At 37.8% G+C, this 20,283-nt stretch overlaps 1 protein-coding gene across 35 annotated transcripts; it reads right to left on the bottom strand.

Moving 5' to 3' along the window:
* Positions 1-1,212: 1,212 nt before the first annotated feature.
* Positions 1,213-15,517, bottom strand: LOC148848725 (putative E3 ubiquitin-protein ligase RHB1A). 35 transcript variants are annotated; one of them, XR_016101117.1, is made up of 7 exons: positions 15,323-15,502; positions 12,387-12,517; positions 9,328-9,471; positions 2,419-2,845; positions 2,070-2,179; positions 1,816-1,924; positions 1,213-1,598 (listed from the first exon to the last, which is right to left on the bottom strand). XR_016101117.1 is itself a non-coding variant. In XM_088951504.1 (7 exons), exons 3-7 carry the CDS (start codon positions 12,453-12,455, stop codon positions 1,892-1,894), a joined length of 816 nt encoding a protein of 271 aa, XP_088807630.1. In that variant the 5' UTR covers positions 12,456-12,517; positions 14,076-14,415; positions 15,323-15,459; the 3' UTR covers positions 1,213-1,891. The 35 variants fall into 35 exon arrangements, 17 of the variants coding, with proteins under 17 accessions (XP_088807630.1, XP_088807634.1, XP_088807629.1 ...); XR_016101112.1 differs by having other exon boundaries at positions 9,295-9,471; XR_016101110.1 differs by having other exon boundaries at positions 1,791-1,924; positions 9,295-9,471; positions 12,387-12,543.
* Positions 15,518-20,283: the final 4,766 nt, after the last annotated feature.

The raw sequence follows: 20,283 nt of genomic DNA on the forward strand, positions 1-20,283 counted from the left end.
TTTTAAAATTTATAGTATTAAAATCCTAAAAAAATGAAAACTAATTACAACTTATCCCATCTATTAGTTTGGAGTCCCAACTTGATTTCAATTGATAAAACTTTTTAGTCTCCCAAATTGCAAACTTCAGATACTTGTGCAAACATTCTTTTTGTTACTATTTGAATAAAGTTGAGAATTAAGGACTAGAGAGAGAGGGAATAAGAGAATATGAGAGTGTATGAGAGAGTACACAAGTATGTGAATATATGAGAGTATGAGAATTATGTGATGAGAATAAAGGAGGGTAAGAGTATTTATAGGAGTTAGAATTAATTCAAATAACCAAAATACCCTAAAAACTAACCATTGTATAGTTGTTGGATGGAGTATTTTGATCTTTCATAAAGTTAATTATCACTTTACCAAAATGCCCTCCAAACTGGTTATATAACTATTGAGGGGCATTATGGTCATTTTTCCTCCTCCAAAGCAAAAATACACAAATACCCCCCAAGCCAATTATTTATGGCTATTGGGGGTAATGTCAAAAAAAAAAAAAAAGCAAACAATAGTTATTGAAGGTCCCTAACGAATATATTCCTACTTTCTTAGTGGTGTAGCCCACAGCCACAGGCCTCAAAACCCAAGCCTTATGTGGCCTGGGGGTATGGGACGGGCTGTGGCACAACCCAATTGATATAGTAACCAGGCCGTGCCCGACATGGCCCATATTGTGCTGGGTCGGCCCACTTCACAGCCCTAGGTACAATGGAAAATTTTGATCCTTGCGTACATCTATGTGGGCAGCCCACGAGAAGGCATAGGGATTATGGATATCGACACAATCACTCAATCCCAGCCCCAGCCGCAGCTACCCCCGGGCAGTAGACAGGATTCGTAACAAGCAGGAGGTTGTCAATTGTCATTACTCGGCATTGGTCCAACTATCCAGCTAACTTGCAAGTAATAGGCCATGCTTTGTGTAAATTGTTCAGTGTTCACACGCATAAACCCGTGGATAGGGTTTAAGGTCAAGGCATTCAATCGAATGACAACATGATAATTGAAGCACATTGATCTAATTACAGCTGATGAATAATTGAAAAAAGGGAGTGAACTCCACCAGGTGCTGTTTTAATTGAACTTGGTGCCCTACACAGCCACTAAACGTTTTAATCCGAACACACAGTGACAGGTGACAACAAGCCAGACCATACCTTGTTACATTCATTTGCAGAAATTGTAGTCTATATTATAGAACCCAATATTCAAACAAAAAAAATACCTTTTCTTATTGGTCATTCTATACTTCATTCACTGATCGAATACCCACCAAACCCCAGACAATACCAAGTTAGAAAAGAAAAAATGAAAAAGAAAATAGAAAGACAGTAACCATATACAATTTACAGATCCAATGCAAAAGAACAGTTCGTCCAAGCACCTGGATTTGCAGATTAAAAGAGATGCTGTACAAAAAGGGGAGACTACGCTATTAAATCAAATGGTGAACAAGAAAAATCCAGAGTTTACCATTTCTTTTACCTTCAAAAAACAATGCTTCAAACAGCTCCCTCCAATGCATGTGCAATCTGCATCATCCTCCTGCTTTTAATCTGCCCAACCCACCAGAAACCTCACAATTATCACAGGAGAAAATGAGCCATGTGTTGTGTTACGTCAGTCCCTTAAATTTGATTACTCAAAAATAACCAAGAAAAGTGTGAGGCATTTGGAATAGACACAATTCTCCCATAGAAATGACAATGACCAATATAAAGCTGAATCTGCAGCTCTGAATGACTCACTAATAAACAGAGAAACCCCTTGTACCTCCACAGTCCTTTCCTGGTAAACTTCCGTGTCAAACAGCTGAAAAATTCATTCTCCCCTCACATTGCTGCTCTTACTATGCATTAACAGTATGATTGAATATCATTTCCTGCACCACAACAGAAGCACAACCTTTTCATGGATGGAAAAAAGGATAACAAACTGACAAAGCATATCCCTGTATACAATCATCTTACTGACAGCATCACATTGTCATATTATCACCCATAAATTAGATGTTATACAAGGCAAACCTGATCACACACAGGGCAGGTATCACTTCTTTCCATCCATTCAAGAATGCAAGCAAGGTGAAAATGATGTTCACACTTTGTGATTATTCTTGGATTTTGTTCATCATATTCTGCGGAGGAAACATTAAAAGGTTTATTAATATGATTGAGTTCCGATACAGTAGAATAATCTGAGATCACCCATGGTAGAATGAAACTGCAATTGATGGTTTTTGCAGTTAAAGCAATAACTAACTCAGAGAGTCCATAAAAATTTTTTCACCAATTGTCATCTGGAAATTATCAAGAAGATATCCAAAATTCACTATACCTTCAACTGATCAAAAATGAAAAAAAAAAAAATGTATACCTTCAAGACATGTGGGGCAAACGTCTTCTTCTTCAGTTGTTGAAATGATAGCTTCACTCAACTTTGAAAGTTCAACATCCGACTCCTTTGGAGATGAAGGCAAAGAATTGGTTTCACCTTTACAATCTGATTCCTTTAGACTTTCACATGCAGCCAAAGTTTCAGCACCACTGCTGATTAACATTTCTTGGACAGTCTCCGAATTTGCTGTCTGCAATTCACTCTTGTTGGCACTACTTTCTTGAGTGGATGGTGGAGTTTCCGGACGTCCCAAATCAACATCGTATGGCAGAGGTGCAGGAGGTGGACAATAAGTATCAGGGCTTGATGTTTGTAGGTTTGCATTAACTAGGACTCCTGTAGAGAGTGCAGGAGTTGCACCTTGATGGACTGTTAAGGATTCACGTTCTTCCAAAGCTTGTGGGCACTGCAGAAAGGGGTTGGTAACTTTAAATAAATCTTGAGGCAAGAAAAATCTCACGAACTAGCTCTAGTTTAATACCAACATGCAACTGAGAACATTTACAACAAAATTCCATCAAGTGGCTACATGAAAGAGGCAGTGCCAAAAGAAAACACATTTACAAATTTTACAGGCTTATATGTTTCAAATTTTACAGTCTCATTCCTTGGACAGCGAGCTCTCTACTTCTCCACCTATATTCTTTATCCCTAATCACCAAATTACCTTAATTCACCTTGCAAAGCCTGCCACTAGATCTAAAGTTGTAGGCATAGTTTGCAAGGCGCCAAGGTGATGCTAGGCGATAGTGGGGCACCTTGTCGCCTTGTCGCCTAGTTGCCTAAGAGATGATTTTTTTTTTTAAGTAAAAAACATATATCCTAGGGTAGTTCCCTAGGTTCCATAACCATATTTCCTTAACAATTATCCATAATTTTCATAAGAAAATTATGAACTCCATAAGCATAGAAAATCAACATACTCATGAGAAGAAAAAGAAAGAAGGAAAGAAAATTAAAAAAATATATATATAGGGGCTGAACCCCTATTTTTGTTATAGGAAAAGGAGAAAATAAAAGGTTGAAAAACCCCTATTTTTGTTATAAGAAAAGGAGAAAAGAAAATGTGTTGATTAGACAAAACTTTAAGTTCTTCCTTATTTATTGGTTCAGGTTTTGAAGTCTTTGAAGGTTCAATACAACATTTAGCAATGTTTGTGTTGATTAAACCCTAACAGATAAAAAATAATAAAAAGAAATTAGTATATAAACACACAAAATGAATATTTTTAATAATGTCTATTTTATAATTATAATATTAAATAATCAAGAACATAAAAGTATTTTATAACACAATGTACAAAACTGCTTGGCAATTAGGCGAGGTAAGCCTCCAAGGGCACCTTCTCGCCTAGGCATCGCCTTGACATTTATGGTTGTAGGACCTCCTATCTATTACTATGGTACCTATATACTCATACGGTTGTATCTGATACCTTTCCAGGCAAGTCCTTTGCCTAGGTAACACACATCAGAAGAACAACATGATCAGTTGCAATTAACTAAGTAGTCCATGAATCCAGGAAAATCAACTTGGCTTTGTCAAAACCATCACACATGTTACAAATTCAGATTTTGTACTGTGGGACTGATGTTAATAAAACAACTAATTACTGGGACACAAGAAACTACATTTAATAAGAAACCCAGTATCTGTTTCAGACCTGTTTAGGGGTTAGTTCATACAATTCTTGGATAAATGGGGTAGTATCCTTTGGGATGATGATCTTTTGCTGTAATTCCTTTTTCATTGTCTTTTGTAGCCTTGTATGTTTCTGATGAGGAAGTTTCTCCCTCAGCTTTTCTTTATATTGATGAAATTATTGTACCACCTTTTATAAGAAGGAAACTCAATCCCATGGACTACTGATATTAAGATATCTTCTTATCATATCTGTGTGAATAAAGATTCTTTAGATGCTCTTTCTGAAATGAAGCTCAAAAGGATGACTGGATGGTAAATTGGTGATCAATTAGTTGCCATGGGCCAACGGACAAAGGGAGACTAGGAAGAGACAAGGATCTGGTTGGAAAAGAAATGTTAGTTTGTTCTGATCATGATGATCCTCTAACATGCATGGGAACATATATTTATGGGCATTCCCATCCTCTTTGTCCCATCCCCATTGAAACACATAGCATGGACAGGTAAAGCTGACAATCTCTGCAACAATTCTTTTTTTTTTTATTGTTATTTTTGAAAAGTAAATTAAATTGTATTAGAGGGAGAGCTTCCCTGAAAACAAAAAATCTGCAACAATTCTGATGCAAGCCTCGAGGTAGTCAGCTTTTTCTCCACAAACACCACCTTCTGCAGGAGCCTAAGTTTCTAAGGACTAGGGAAAGAAGAGTTCAGAATCATTCTTTAACCAATTAGTTGATGACACTGCATTACCTCATTCATGAATGATCCTTATGCCAAGAAGTTATCCTTTGGGGAGTTGCTACATCACCTCTATGTGCACCTCCCTTAATACCACCTGTACACACTCCATTAGGGTATATGTCAGTTTCTCCCAGAATGCTTCCCTGTCTACCAAACTTTTGTCCCAATATGTGGTGCTATACAACGGATCATCTGATTCTGTGTGTGTGTGTGTGTGTGTGTGTGTGAGTCTATGAAAGATCCCAACTTATTATTATCTTGACTTTTCCTGCCCCCCCCCCCCCCCACAAAAAATAAATAAATAAATAAAAGAAAAAGAAAAAAAAGCATTAATAATTTCATAACACCACAAGGTACTGCTTTCTTCTTCTTGTTGCTACTTGGAGAAACTGAAACTGGAAACAAGCAGATTAGCAAAAGGAAACTCCAGAAAGATAATAATAATTTGAAACAGTATGTTATTGTCTTATTGATCAAAAAAAAAAAATGAAACAGTATGTTGAGGGCCATCTATCAATACTGTCAGCCAACCTCACAAACAAAAAAGAAAGCCCTTTGAATGGAAGGAGGTTCAAAGACTCAATTCAACACTATCAACACTATGAAACCAAAAAACATAAGAAGATCAAAGACACAGATGTATGGCTAACAATACTTTTTTTTTTTTTCTACTGAAAGCACTTCAATGTGTTTATAATGTAGTGAAGGCAGTGGGTTGGACTATGTGAAGGAGAGAGAGGCATTGTGCAATGTGTAACAGAAAATGAAGAGATATCTAGAGGTAATGGAAGCAAGAGAAGATGTGGAGGCAAAAGATAACTCATTGTCAGGTGCCCCAGGTACTGACCATGATAACATTAATGTATTGTTTCCAATGAGCCCCATTTATTTGGTTATTTCCTACAAGAAAAATGCAGTCCTTCAAATAATATTAAGAAAAGTGGACTGCATTATTAAAAATAAAGGTGCTCGAAGCACAAATAAGAAATAATTTGGTCTTTTAAAGTTTTTATTGGCATATGTTAGAAAGAAGAAGGAAAGGAGCTACGTGCAAGGCCTGTTAGAGAAGACTATTGGCCCTACACCCTTCTCTTTTTCTATTATAATATGGATATGATTCCACCTAAATTTCTGGTTCTCTTGGATTGGTTAGAAAACAAGTCTAAATGATCCAGTAATCTTTCCATGTGTCACGTGGTTGGGATCAAAAGGGTCACACATGATGGGGGAAGTTTAGTTGAAAAGGCCTTGCCTTGCCCATCATGTCCTTTTCTTGTAGGCCATATTGAAATTGAAATTTTGAAACTCTTGATAGCTTATATAACTTGGGAAAAGCTCACTGCGAGTTGGGATACAGAGTTCAGAGACTATGAATATGTGGGCAATCCAATGATATGGATTATCCACATCATTCTTCCACATGGGAGAAGCAGGTTTGCCTATCTAGAAAAGAAGCCCAAGTCGTGTGTGTTAACCGACTGATAATCATATGAGAGAAGTCATAAGAGCAAAACCCATTGAGGCCCTTGTGTTTATCAGGGGTTTGTAGTTGACTCAAAAATTGAAGTAGAATTTATGAACTTGTCCAAACCTGGCATACAACCAAAAGCATTTAAAGTATAATGTGTATTTCAGTAGCTTCAGCAGTTCAAACCAGAAGATAGTGAAGGAGCAAGAGAAGAAGAAGAACTTGGTAGCCTAAGCCCTACCAATCGACCATAAGATAGATTAGGGGTTCTAATTAGAGAACAATGACTAAACTGCCCCCCCCCCCCCTTAAGTATGGGACAGGAAGTCTACAATAGTAATATTAGAACTGCCACATAAGCACATAACTTAAACTGAATGAAAAGACTAATCTACCCTTATTCGGCTAACTCTAACACTCCCCCTCAAGCTGGAGAATATGTCATATAATCCCAGCTTATTACATGTATAGTTCACTCTCCTTGAGTTTAAACCTTTTGTAAAGAAATCTGTCCACTGATCACCTGAGCCCACATGTTCTGTGCTTATCTCTCCAGCAAGGATTTTCTCCCTCACAAAGTGGCAATCAATCTCTATGTGCTTTGTTCTCTCATGAAAAACAGGATTAGATGAGATATGACTTGTAGCTTGATTATCATAGTACAATCTCATAGGTCTATCCATTGAGAATCCAATTTCTTGTAGGTTTCTCAGCCATACTAATTCACATGTAGTGTGTGCCATGGCTCTGTATTCGGCTTCAACACTGCTCCTTGCCACAACGGTATGCTTCTTACTCTTCCATGTCACCGGATTTCCTCCAATGAATGTGCAGTAACCTGTAGTAGATCTTCTATCCAACACGGAGCCTGCCCAATCTGCATCTGTATACCCAACTACCTCAAGTCTTCCTCCTGGTTTGTACAATAACCCACGGCCTAGAGCTCCCTTCAGGTACCTTGCAATTCTAAGAACCGCATCCCAATGAGGTATCCGAGGATTCTGCATAAATTGGTTCACCACACTAACTACAAAGAAGATGTCTGGTCTTGTGATAGCCAGATAGTTCAGTTTCCCCACTAACCATTTGTATCTTCCAAGATCATCAAATATTTCACCTGCATCACTGCTCAACTTAGCATTTGGTTCCATGGGAGTTTCAGCCGGTTTCGCACCTAACTGTCCTGTTTCATCCAACAGATCAAGGCCATATTTTCTTTGGCACAGATTTACACCTTTTTTGATCTGACTACTTCTATACCCAAGAAATACTTTAACTTCCCAAGGTCTTTTGTTTGAAAATGGTCTTGCAAGAAAGCCTTTAGTTTATCAATCCCCAATCTGTCACTATCAGTTATGACAATATCATCCACATAGACTACTAATAAAATCTTTCTAGCTTCTGAATCATAACTAAACACTGAGTGGTCAACTTGGCATTGTTTCATTCCAAAATTCTTCATCACTTCATTAAACTTCCCAAACCAAGCACAGGGAGATTATTTCAACCCATAAATTGCCTTTTTCAGTCTACACTCTACACACCTCACCATCCTCCCCCTGAGCAACAAACCCAGGTGGTAGCTACCTCCTCCATAAGGTCACCATGAAGGCATATTTAATATCAAGTTGAAATAAGGTCCAATCATACACAATTGCTAGGGAAATTAAGACACGGACTGAGCCAATCTTTGCCATTGGAGAGAAGGTCTCCATAGTCCACCCCATACAATTGAGAATAACCTTGAGCAACAAGTCGGGCCTTCAAATACTCCACATTGCCATCTAGCAAGTATTTAATAGTATACACCCATTTACAACCTACAACATGCTTACCTGAAGGAAGAGTAGTGAGCCCCCACGTGTGAGTATGCTGAAAAGTAGAGAGTTCCTCCTTCATTGCTTGACGCCACCCGGGTAAAGTAAGGGCCTCCTGGACATCCTTAGGTATATAGATAGATGACAATAGAGAAACAAACTGGCAATGTGAAGTGGAAAGGTGAGAGACTGAAACAAAATTGGAAATGGGATGTAGGGTACAACTGTGTTTACCTTTCTGTAAAGCAATGGGGAGATCAAGCTCTAAAGATTAGGGGACAGGAGCAACAACAGGATCCATAAACAAGGTAGAAGCCGGAAGAGGTGCCAGTGTTTGTCGATGAGTATACACGTGCCGACTCAGTGGTTGTTTAGTAGGAATCTGCACTGGAGGAGGTGAAGGTTCAACCCCAAATGGAACAACCAGAATGGGATTACAGACTGGAAGAAGGAGAGGAAGCAAAAGTGGAGATAACGATACTTTAGGTCCCGAGAAGAATGGGAAAGACTGAAAAAAAGTGACATCAGGACAGACGTAGAACTTCCGAGTAATGGGATTGTAACACATACCTTTTCTGGGCCCGAGAGTAGCCAAGAAAGATATACTTAATAGAGTGTGTATCCAACTTGTCTAACCCATGACTCAGATTGTAAACAATGCACACACAGCCAAAGACTTGGGGTATTAATGGAAAGGGAGACAAGGTGGAGAATAAAATAGAAAAGGGAGACCGACCATGAAAGACGAAGGGAATCTGATTAATAAGGAAACAAGTAGTAAGCACAACATCACTCCAAAATATTTAGCCACCCCATTTTGCTGAGGGGTGGATGCACATGAAGTTTGATGAATGATTCCATGCTGCTCTAAATATTGTTGAAAGGAAGTAAGAAAGTATTCGCAACCATTATTTGAACGAAGAACTTTGATTGGAACACCAAATTGCATATGTATTTTAGCATGGAATTTTTAAAAAATGAAAAATAATTCACTCATTTCTTTCATTAAATAAATCTATGAAATACTTGAACAATCATAAAAAAGAAGTGACAAAATACTTGTAACCATTATAAGACTATTTTAATCGGATCCCAAACATTTGAATGAATTAAAGCAAAAAGACTCAACATACGACTATCAACCCTGGGACTAAAGGAAACTCGATGGTTTTTCCCATACTGACACAACTCAAAGATGGAACTAGTATCTTGAGTGCCTTGAGAGATGGATGTCCCAGCTGACAATGCCATTTTAAAGGAGTGAGGGAAGTCTGAAGTGCAACAGGCGATCCACCACCGTCAAGATAATACAATCCACCGGCTCCATGCCCTCCACCAATCTTCTTCCCCGTCTTGAGATCCTGAAAACACAAAAGGAAGGGAAAAATGTAATAGAGCAATTAAGGGTCTTAGTTAATTTACTAACTGACATAAAATTGAATGGAAATTTAGGTACATATAGAACAGATGATAAAGAAAGAGAAGCCATGCCAACATTACCAACACCACAGATGGGAGAAGATGAACCATTGGCAAGGGTAACAATTTGAGATGTGTAGGTTTCAGAGAGGAAGAGAACATACCTAGAGTCCCAATCATGTGATCAGAGGCTCTAGAGTCAATAATCCAGGGAGAGGGTTTGGATGCCAGACAAGCTATACCTGAGTGTGCAAGGGTGGCTATAGTATGTTGTGAAGTAGCCTGAAGACCTCTCATACTCATCGCTTGGTACACTTATCATCTCCTTCTCGAAATAGATGTGGATGTGGTAAGGTATGAGATCTGTCTGTTGGTTATCACTACTGACATCAACACAACTAGCTAATGTATGATTAGCCCATGTAGAAGGTGGGCCATGGAGATCATAACAAAAATTCACTGAATGTCCTTCCTTGCCAAAGTGGGTACACTTCCTAGTAGAGTTACCCTTTCCTTTACCATGGCCTCCCCCTAAGTCACGACCACCACCACAGCCAAATATGAAATTACCATGACCTCCTCGAGATGCATGTCCTTCCCTCTAGTACTACATTCACCTCCTCTGGCTACCACAAATCCTGATCTATCAGACAGTGTGGTACTCTTTGTAGATCCCAAAGAAATCTTGTGAAGTTGTGCAAACACTTCCTTAAGTGTAGGAAGAGTAGAGCCCCCCAATATTTGGGTTCTAACTAGTTCATACTCTGATTTCAGCCCCACTAAAAACCTAGTGACATCCAGTTGCTCCTTCTGTTGTTGCTAAACCTTAGCATCTGGAGTTAAGGGATGATAGACATTAAGTTCATTCTTGAGATTTTTCATATTGGCATAGTACTCTTCTAGGGTTTTATTCCCTTGCTACAGATCAAAATACTCCTGATAGAGCTGATATACCCTCGTAGCATTATCCTACCCAGAATAAGGCTTCTTGGCATGTTCCCATATGTCCTTAGCTATGATTAAGAACATAAAGTTGGCACTTATTTTGGGTCCCGTCCTGTTCCATAACCATGTCATGATTTGAGCATCTTCCTATTCCCAGTCATCAAACCCTGGAGAGTCAGTTGATGGTTTATCTTGCTTCACATGTTTCACTTTTCTCTTTGCTTTGAGAAAAACTTCCACTGACTTGGCCCATGACATATAATTCTCACCATTAAGTTTAATTGAAGTCATTTGCACACCCAAATAGTCGGAGGGAATCATTACACCGGGTTTCTGATCACTACAACCATCTCCAGTTGCTGCCATGATGTCCTCCCAATGCTACTTCTAATGCTGAATCCCCAATCACCAACCGAGTACTACCGTCAGGAGCTTGATGTTTCAGACACGACAACAGTCTCCAAACACAGATAATAGGTTCACAACCAATTACAGTCAATCACCAATATGTAAATTACCATTCAGATTAAGAGCTTGATGTTTCAGGCAGGTTCAGCTACCATTTCAGATTAAAAAAAAAAGGTAAACTAGCATTCAGACAGCAACAAGTCAGAAAATTGATGTAGACAATTCGGTCACTCCTTCCAGCACAAAAACACAGACTTTTGTTCTTGTTCACACCACTATTGATTACACATAACCATAAATCACCATGACAGTAACTAAGCAACTCAACTAACCACACACAAACCCTCTTGAAACTGCTCAATAGAGGGTGAACATCACAACCACCACCACACAACCAAAGCTGTCACACATGGTGACAGCAATATGGAACTGATAGCCTAGGACTACCGCACCTTCCTAACCACTTGAAACAAGGACTAAGGCAATCCTAAAAAAAACTTGCTGCAGTAACTAGATTGAGTAGCTCAGATTTCGCAGCCTAGAGAAGAGGAACCCAGAAGAAGGAGAAATCACAAAATATGAACCTTGGTGCCGCAGCCTTCTTCTCCTTTGTTTAGCACTCTGATACCATGTTATTTCAGTAGCTTCAATAGTTCGAACCAGAAGATAGTGAAGGAGCAAGAGAAGAAGAAGAAGAAGAAGAAGAAGACAAACTTGGTAGCCTAAACCCTACCAGTCGACCATAAGATGGATTAGGGGTTCTAATTAGAGTACAATGACTAAACTGCCCCCACTTAAGTATGGGACAGAAAGTCTACAAGAGTAATATTAGAACTGCCACATAAGCACATAACTTAAACTGAATGAAAAGACTAATCTACCCTTACTCGGCTAACTCTAACAATGTTGAAATAGAGAGTTGCTAATTGTCCTCCCAAAATACAAGCAACCCTTATTATACTTCCACACAAATTTTTAATACATTATTGTCCCCTTCAAAGAAAAATGATCACCTAACGTCAGCCAAAAAGAGGGTGAAATCAATAACTTAATTTATAAAGAATGGAGATGATTGCTCTTCAGAAACTAGATTATATGTGGTCTTTGACTTCATTTCCAATTCCCAACTGACTCAGAAAAGAATGACATAGATATGAACACGAAAAGTAACAAATCTTCCTTTCTATCATTCCCCTTCCTTCTCAATAATTTCTTATAAGTTGTATCTTTTTCTTTTTTTTTGGACAACTGAAGACAGTTGCTTCTTTATCACTTTATCATAGTAAGAAAAAGAAATAGAACTCAGACAAAAATAAAGAGAAAAGGAATCCTAGCCACAGAAATACAAAAAAGAAACCATGAAGTTGAAGCAGAAAAACATCCTTTTGGTATATAGGTACAATTTTGCTCGAAGTCCAAAAGCATAAAGAGGTTCATAGACAAAGAACATGAACCATAGCAAACCAAAAAGAAGGTAATTTAACAAGGGTCAGAAACTACTGACATAATAGCATATTGGTGTCCCATCCAGTTGAGATCTTCTTGAGGAACAACAACAACAGCAACCTCCCATGTCTTTCAATTTTCTCTGCTATCCAGTGAAAGCTTTGGTCCTTTGTGCATTTTTCTCCTGTCCTTCAGCATAGCAGCACAAACAAATGCTACTGAATGGAAAGATAAGTGAAACAATTATTTGAAGCCATGACTGTCACAAAGATTCTCAAATAACAAATGCAGCCTTATTTCTAGGAATAGGAACTACTAACTTAGAAAATCATCATTTCTAGAAGCAAGAACGTAATGTATCATCAAATTTAAAAGCATAGTTTTGATAAGCAAGAAAGCTGGACCAATTTTGCTCTTTCAAATTAAGAGAAGCAGAAAATCATCATTTCTTGGACTTTTGGCATCCTAACAACACTTCTAATATGAAACAATATCTCCAATGGTAAGAATTAGGGGTGTCAATAGTTGAGCCAGGTTTAGGTCCAGGTTTATCCAGACAGAGATCCTATCATATCCATTGGTCAAGGGTCTCGCCAGGCTCAATATGCACTAATATCCTTGTTAGCTGCTAGTTTAGTAAACTCAAGGAGGACCTGATTTCTATTGGGTATCAATGTGTTGACCGAAGTATGATCCTGTCCAAGATATTGGGCAAATATCCCAACTAATAAGCATTGTTGTGTCACATGACAATGTATGCAAGGTACCACACCCTTGCAAGAAAAACACATAATATATCATGAAACATTTTGAAGGTCATGAACTTGCCTGAACACAGTTTTTTGCCATTTAGACTGCGCAAGGACATTGAGGTAACCATATCAACATTGCATACACAAATTATACACCACGAATAACAGCATGAATTGTGGAGTCCTAAGGATATACATCAGCTAGTGAGAGTTTGCAGCCTTCTTTTATCTCTAGTAATGCATTATGATAAAACATGGCATAATTTATTTGCACAATTGCACAACCAATCTACCACATTGCTTGACATAACTATATCTGAACTGAATGGCATAGTTTTTTCTTAAATAGCAATGCACATAATTACATAGAAGATCAACTTAAACATGATTACATGCAAGATTCACTGATGAAAATATGGTGAAATGGGGTTATGGTTAGCTTCCACACCCCTCCAGCAAGTGGTATATCCAGAAAAAAAAGGCAGGTGAAAGAGATCGGTCAGAATCAATTCTCAGGGAACTCTACACTTTGAATCTTGAATCTAATGATACAGGGAAGAGCAGCTAATCAAAATTCTACTTATATGGTTCACACACAATTTCTATATTGTGGAAGATGCAAAACCATGCCAAAACAAGGAAGAAAAAGTGAACTCAAGATAAGTTAATGCTAGTAAACAAAGTATTAATTTCGAGATTTGGTATTTAAAGAGAAAGAAAACTTCACCCTACCATCTAGGCATCTACATCATTTGGGGTGGTTTAAATTCAATGGAAAAAATTTATGGACTGTAACTCAGCTTCTAAATTTTCAATAGCTTCAGAATTTCAACATAACTTGGAATTTGGGTTTTGTACAACCAGAGAGAGAGAGAGAGAGAGAGAGAGAGAGAGACTAACAAATCATATCTTCTGCCATAGTACTTCACAGGTTATTATATTATGTTCATCAGCATTTTCTTGTGTAGAATCTTAATCAAGTGAGATGATCAAACCTTTTTCCCCACAGCTCATTACACCTAGAGCCATAAAAATGTCATAAGCATGATATTCACAAGAGGTTCAATGTCATCCATGCTTCGTAGGTAGAAGTATTCTCAATCCCAACACATACAACCGGAGCACTAGTAGAAGCATTTTCTCCTTTAAGGCTTTTTTAACCAGTGCCAAACCCATAACTTGCTACTTATTCAGCATTATCACCTGTTACCAAATTTCTGCTTAAAGTATCTCCTTCACCCCAAGGAAGGCCAATTAATTGCTCATGGACTCTTAACCCTGTAGGTCTGGTCCATCACTCTCCACTTGGAATTTGCAGTGATTTGGTGCATACAACTGAGAATTCAGATTACTGATTCAAACCACTGGTTAAGTCTAAAAATCACAATAATTAACGAAAAAAAAAATAAAAACATAGATAGCAGGTGCTTTTTTTTTATTTCCTTGAACTCAGTCCACCACTAGCATCTTGAAATCATTTGAAACGTTCTGCCTCCCTCAACCAAAATTGCAGTGAACTATAACTGTTTTATCTTTAAACTAAAAAGTTCAACTTCACTTAACTAATATATTGACCATAACACAAGACAACGCAAAACATTCAATAACAAAACACAGAAGCTAAAAAAATCCAAAACCAGCCATCTATTTTCTAAAATTAAGGGGGTATTGGCCGATACATATGATCTTGTTTTTTAAACAAAACAACGGCTATATCAGAACAGCCATATCATACATATTGGCGAACACCTCCTAGAAGAAGATTTTTCTGATTCCCAAATTAAAGGACAAAGATAATGGCATATGCACTTGAAAGGATCACAATTGAAAACAACAAAATGCTAATAGAACTAGACGAAGACACAGACGTCAAATTTTGTTACCCTAACAAACATCAGAAGCGCTTGAATCACAACAGTAAGCAAACCAAAGCACACTTGAAAATCATCAACAACCTTGTCAAATCCAATCCAGTCCAAACTGAATAGACGAATATATCAATTGAATTGTAGAAGAAGAACGAAAAGTAAAGCCACTAGACTTCGGGACTTCCGAGTGCCAACTATTCCAGGTAGAAATTACCAAAGAACATAAACCCTAACTAATGAAGAAAATATACATAAAAACAGAAAAGCAGACAACACAGAAACAGTTGTTCATCCATGTAAGTGAACAAGCAAACAATCAATCAAGCTGCAGGGTTTTATCAGTGAATAGATGTTGAGCATAAGACAATCATTACCTCTCTGTGCAAAAGAGATCGAATTCGAGAATTTCCATTAAATTTTCATAAATTCAAGAGGGTCACCCTGCTTCTACTAATTGTTTTATCAGCAAAAGAGTTCAGTTTTCTCTCTTCTTCATCCTCTACTATCTTTCGAGGAATGCTTCACTCAACAGCAGGGGATTCGCATTCAGAGATGTGATGGAGTGCTGCAATATGCATTGAAGAATCTGTCTATCTCATGATGGACCGTTGGATTAGAATTTTTACACATGGATTGAAGATTACTGTGGGTTTCACTTCGGGTATAGTAAATCCATGGCTCCACGGACAAAATCCGTTTTTTTGGAATCATTCCATCCGAGATTAGAAGTTCCAATCTAACGGCTACGCCAGCTTCTATTCGCCATCTAGATCTAGAATCAAAGTTCTCTTCGTAATCTCGTAGATAGGAGTGAAGTAAGGGCAAAAGTTAGAAGAATCTCCATGCAACGCAGGACGAATGGACGATACTGAACAATGGTAGTATACTATCTCCAGTCAGACGGATTGATCAAAATCAATTCACATGGCAAGGTGGGGCCATGTATGGCAATGGCTCCACACAAAGAGATCAAGGTGGGGCCACGGCAATAGATCAAAGGTTTTGAAATAGTTGTTTCAGGGCAGTGCTTCGACAGCAAATGTAGTTTGATCGTTGAATCCAGTGTCTTGAACACCGCGAAATCAATTTGAATCATGTGGGAGGCAGTGTAAAATCAAAACCAATAATCCAATGTTGTCAGGCTTCGGACGAACGGAACTCAGAAATCAGAATGCTCGGTACGTCCCCATTTTACCTGTTACCCAACCTGCTCGATCGTTCAGCCAATAAGAATAGTCAAATAATCGAGAACCGTAAAGCTTTCTGGGTCATCACTTCACCGGTCCAACCTTTTCATCTGAATTGATAACAGTTACATGGCACTGACCCGGGCAAGGGCATGTGGTCACTGGTCAGTGCTGTATCCAATACTCGGGCAATCCTGTCGTCAGCATGTAATGTAAGAGCAGGCTGGTAATCGAGTTGGATTCAACATCCTGAATCTGATCCGATTATCAGAAAATCTGGATTCGGTTTGAAATCTTTTTTGAATTGGGTTTATATATTTTGGGTTTCGGATGTGATGCGGATTCAAAGAAAGAAAGAAAGGAAAGGTTAAAAAAAGAATAAATCAATTTTTAACTTAAAAATATAGAATAGAATAGATTATTGAGATAAATATAAAATATAGAATTTATTAATATATTTAATTGGACTTGGATCTTAATCAAATCGGATCGGTCAAATGGATAATCGGAATGTAGAAAAATAATCGAATCAGATTTTGGGCTTTGTGAAAGTGATTATTCACCATTATTATTTATTTATTTATTATTTTTTATAATAAACGTAACGTGTTACACAAGACGGGAGTAGCACGTCCCCACAAATCACTACAACAAATAAATGCAAAAGACCAAGGCAGCTTACAAAGGTTCAGCGAAACACAACTATCACACTCGGAAACTGGGCTTCATGAGTAGGGGTGGCAATTTTCCCTGTCCCCGATGGGTACTCGGGCTTCCCGACTTGGCGGGGTCAGGTGTGGGGGCTAGTTTGGCGGGGTGGGGGTCGGGGATGGGGAGATCCCTGAATCCCCAATTGGGTTCTAGGATGGGGATGAGGAATGCAATCCCCACCCTGAGCCGACCCCAATTAATATATATATATATATATATATATATATATATATTATAATTATAATTATTATTATTCGTTGTTTAAAAGATTAAAACTTAAAAAATAGTAAAACACTAAAACCCTCGACAGTAAAACACAAAACACTTCAACTTCAAGTCTTTGATAGAGAGAAGAGAGAACTCTACCTCTGAACCCTAGCTTCGTGCCTTCGTCTTCGTCACCGATTCGTTGACTGTCATCGTTGCCACCACTCGTCCGTCAGACATTGGACAAAGGACAAAGATGCTAGAATGATAGAGAAGAGATACTCAAAAAAGAGTTCAAGTTCTTTAATCTTCCTTCAACCTTCATCTATCGTCACTGACCGTCGTCGCCATCGCCCATCAGACTCTCTCTCTCATTGCCGACCTCAACTCTCACAATGATTTCTCTCTCTTTCTCTTTCTCTTTCTTAGTCTCAATCTCTCTGTCTCAGACCCTCATTCATTCTCTCAATTTTGATTGATTTCCATTATATTCTAGAATCTAGAAAATAAATTCTAATATAGTTCAAACTTCAGATAGAATGCCTGGAATGTAGTACTCAAATCAGTATGAGCCGAACCTAAATGAAACCCAAATGAAATGCTCAAATGCAGTATGAGCCAAACACTGAAATGCAATATGAGGCTATGAGCCGAACCCAAATGAAATGAAACGCAAATGAATAATCACCCTACAGATCTCCCTGAAATGCAGTATGAGAGCCAAACCTTGAAATGCAATATGGGTCAAACTCAAATCACCCTTTAGAGTTCAGATCTCCCTATCCCGCTGTTACCAACTTACCATATGTTATTTTATCAAAATATTAGCTTTATTGTTTATTATTTCTATAATTTGAATAATCACTGAAATGAAAAGTTGTTTATTATTGTTTATTATTCTATCAAAATATTAGTTTTATTGTTTATTACTTTTAGGCTGCTACCAACTTACCATTCTAATTTCTAGTTTTATCATATTCTAAAAAATTTTAATTCACATTGGGTTTGTGTTTTTGCATTTGATATTTTGATATAAGTTGGTAGTGATGTTTATTAATCGAAGGTCAATATATTCAGATATACTTATTATTTAGGGTAAATCACAAAGACCCCCCTATACTTTGTTTTACGAAAAATAGCCCCTTGTACTATGACCGTGAGACAAAGACCCTCTTCTGTTAGTTTTTCGTTGAAATCCGCTATTGCAATATGTTTTAATCTCCATACTACCTTTGTAAGAAAAGCATTGTTCATCTTCCCTGACCTCCAACAATGACGTTAATCCCTTATACGTTAGATTCCTTCACATTTCTCTCTATCTCCCTCTCTCTCTCCCCCCAATCTCTCTTATTCCTCTTCCCCTTTCTTTAGGCTCTCCTTGGTCTTCTCTCTCCACTGCCTGAGCTAAGCTGCTGGTTTTGCAATTCCGCCATGAGAAAAGTCCGAAAAGGAAGCGGTATGATCGTGAGGAAAGAGAAAGAGAGATTGAGACTAAGTGGTGGGGATGATCGTGAGGTTATCATTAAGGAGGTCGAAGATCAAGTGGTGGGGAGAGGTTTGAATTTGATTATAAGGGGATGGGCCCCACAAGTCCCATTACTGAACCATGGAGCCATGGGCAAGTGGAGAGAGAGGACCAAGGATTGCAGAGCTAGCAACTTAGCTCTGATGGTGGAGAGAGAAGACTAAGGAGAGTCTAAAGAAAGGGGAGGAGAGAAAGGGGAAGAGGAAGAAGAGAGAGAGAGAGAGAGAGAGAGAGAGAGAAATGTAAAGGAATCTGAGGTAGAAGGAATTATCGTTGTTGTTGTTCCTGTACCATGAGGTTGGTGAAGATGAATAGTGTTTCTTACAAGGGTAGTATGGGGATTAAAAAATGTTGCAACGACGGATTTCAATGGAAAGATAATGAAAGGGGATCTTTGTCTCACGGTCATAGTACAAGAGGGGTCTTTGTCGCAAAATATGGATTTTTTGCTTTTTAATTTTTTCTCCAAATTTAAAATATGGAAACTCAAGCTGAAAGTTCTAAATCGGTGACACCTATTGGTAGCAATCAATCTCCAATTGGGGTTGAACTTGAACACTCTCAAACTCCAGCTTTATCAACTCCAATTGATCCTCCAAGAGAGTCACCTGTTGAATCTCCCGCTCAAAATTATAATAAAATTTTGGTTGATGATTCAGAGTCACCTAATCAAGCCCCCGGTGCTAATGTTGGTGTAAAAAAGAAATTAACATTTGTTGTTTGGAATCATTTAAAAAAAGATAAAAATAAATGGGGAGGATAAGGCGGAGTGTAATTATTGTCATAAAAAGATTGGAAGCAATAGTAAAAATGGGACAACTCATTTGCATGACCATTATAAGACTTGTCCAAGAAGGTGTTATGAAGATATAAGGCAACATGTTCTAGTAAAAGAACAAAGAAAGGTTGATGGGAAAGTTTGTGTTAGTAATTATCGTTTTGATCAAGATGCTTCCAGGAAAGACCTAGCCACCATGATAATTTTACATGAATACCCACTTTTAATGGTTAAACATTGTGGATTTAGGAAATACACAACTATTTTTCAACCTCTATTTAAGGTTTTTTCTTGGAATACTATCAAAAGTGACATCTTGAAGATATATGACTATGAGAAATAAAAAACATTGCACTTTTTTGGAGAAGAATCCTAGTAGGGTTACAATAACTATTGATATGTGGACAACTAGCAACCAAAAGAAATGCTTTATGGTTATCATGGTGCATTTCATTGATAATAGTTGGGAGATGCAAAGTTGGATTATGAGGTATTTAGTTTTCAATATGTTATTTTAAAATTTATTTTTCTTGGTACATTATCAAAGTTTTTTTTTTTGTATTATTAGTAATTTGATTTTTAAACAAATATTTGAGACTTGTTTTTATTAGTAAATTAATGTTGCATTTTACGTTTGTTTATATTCCTTGTCCACACACTTCAGAAGCACTTTCCAATGTTTTAGTGGATTGCAAGATGGATTGGAATATTGATAGGAAGTTGTCGACAATGACAATTAATAATTTCTTTACTAATGATTCCCTTATTGAGATTATCTTGAATAAGCTTAACACTAGTGCACCTATGTTAGATGGAAAATTGTTTCACATGCGTTGTTGTGCTCATATTCTCAACTTAATTGTCCAAGATGGTTTAGGGATCATTAGAGAAGCATAGAAAGGGTTAGAAATAGTGTGGCTTTTTGGA

This window comes from Nelumbo lutea, chromosome 6 (assembly GCF_056320005.1).
Source record: "Nelumbo lutea isolate HS-2025 chromosome 6, American lotus-T2T, whole genome shotgun sequence".
Taxonomy (NCBI): domain Eukaryota; kingdom Viridiplantae; phylum Streptophyta; class Magnoliopsida; order Proteales; family Nelumbonaceae; genus Nelumbo; species Nelumbo lutea.

Excerpts from the sequence above, each read along its gene's own strand:
- LOC148848725 (XM_088951503.1), bottom strand. The coding sequence starts at position 12,455 with ATGGGAGGTTGCTGTTGTTGTTGTTCCTCAAGAAGATCTCAACTGGAT. Across the intron at positions 2,846-9,294 it reads TAGTTCCATCTTTGAGTTGT|TGCCCACAAGCTTTGGAAGA; the intron begins GTCAGTATGGGA and ends CCCTTTCTGCAG. Across the intron at positions 1,925-2,069 it reads CCTGCCCTGTGTGTGATCAG|GAAATGATATTCAATCATAC; the intron begins GTTTGCCTTGTA and ends GTTGTGGTGCAG.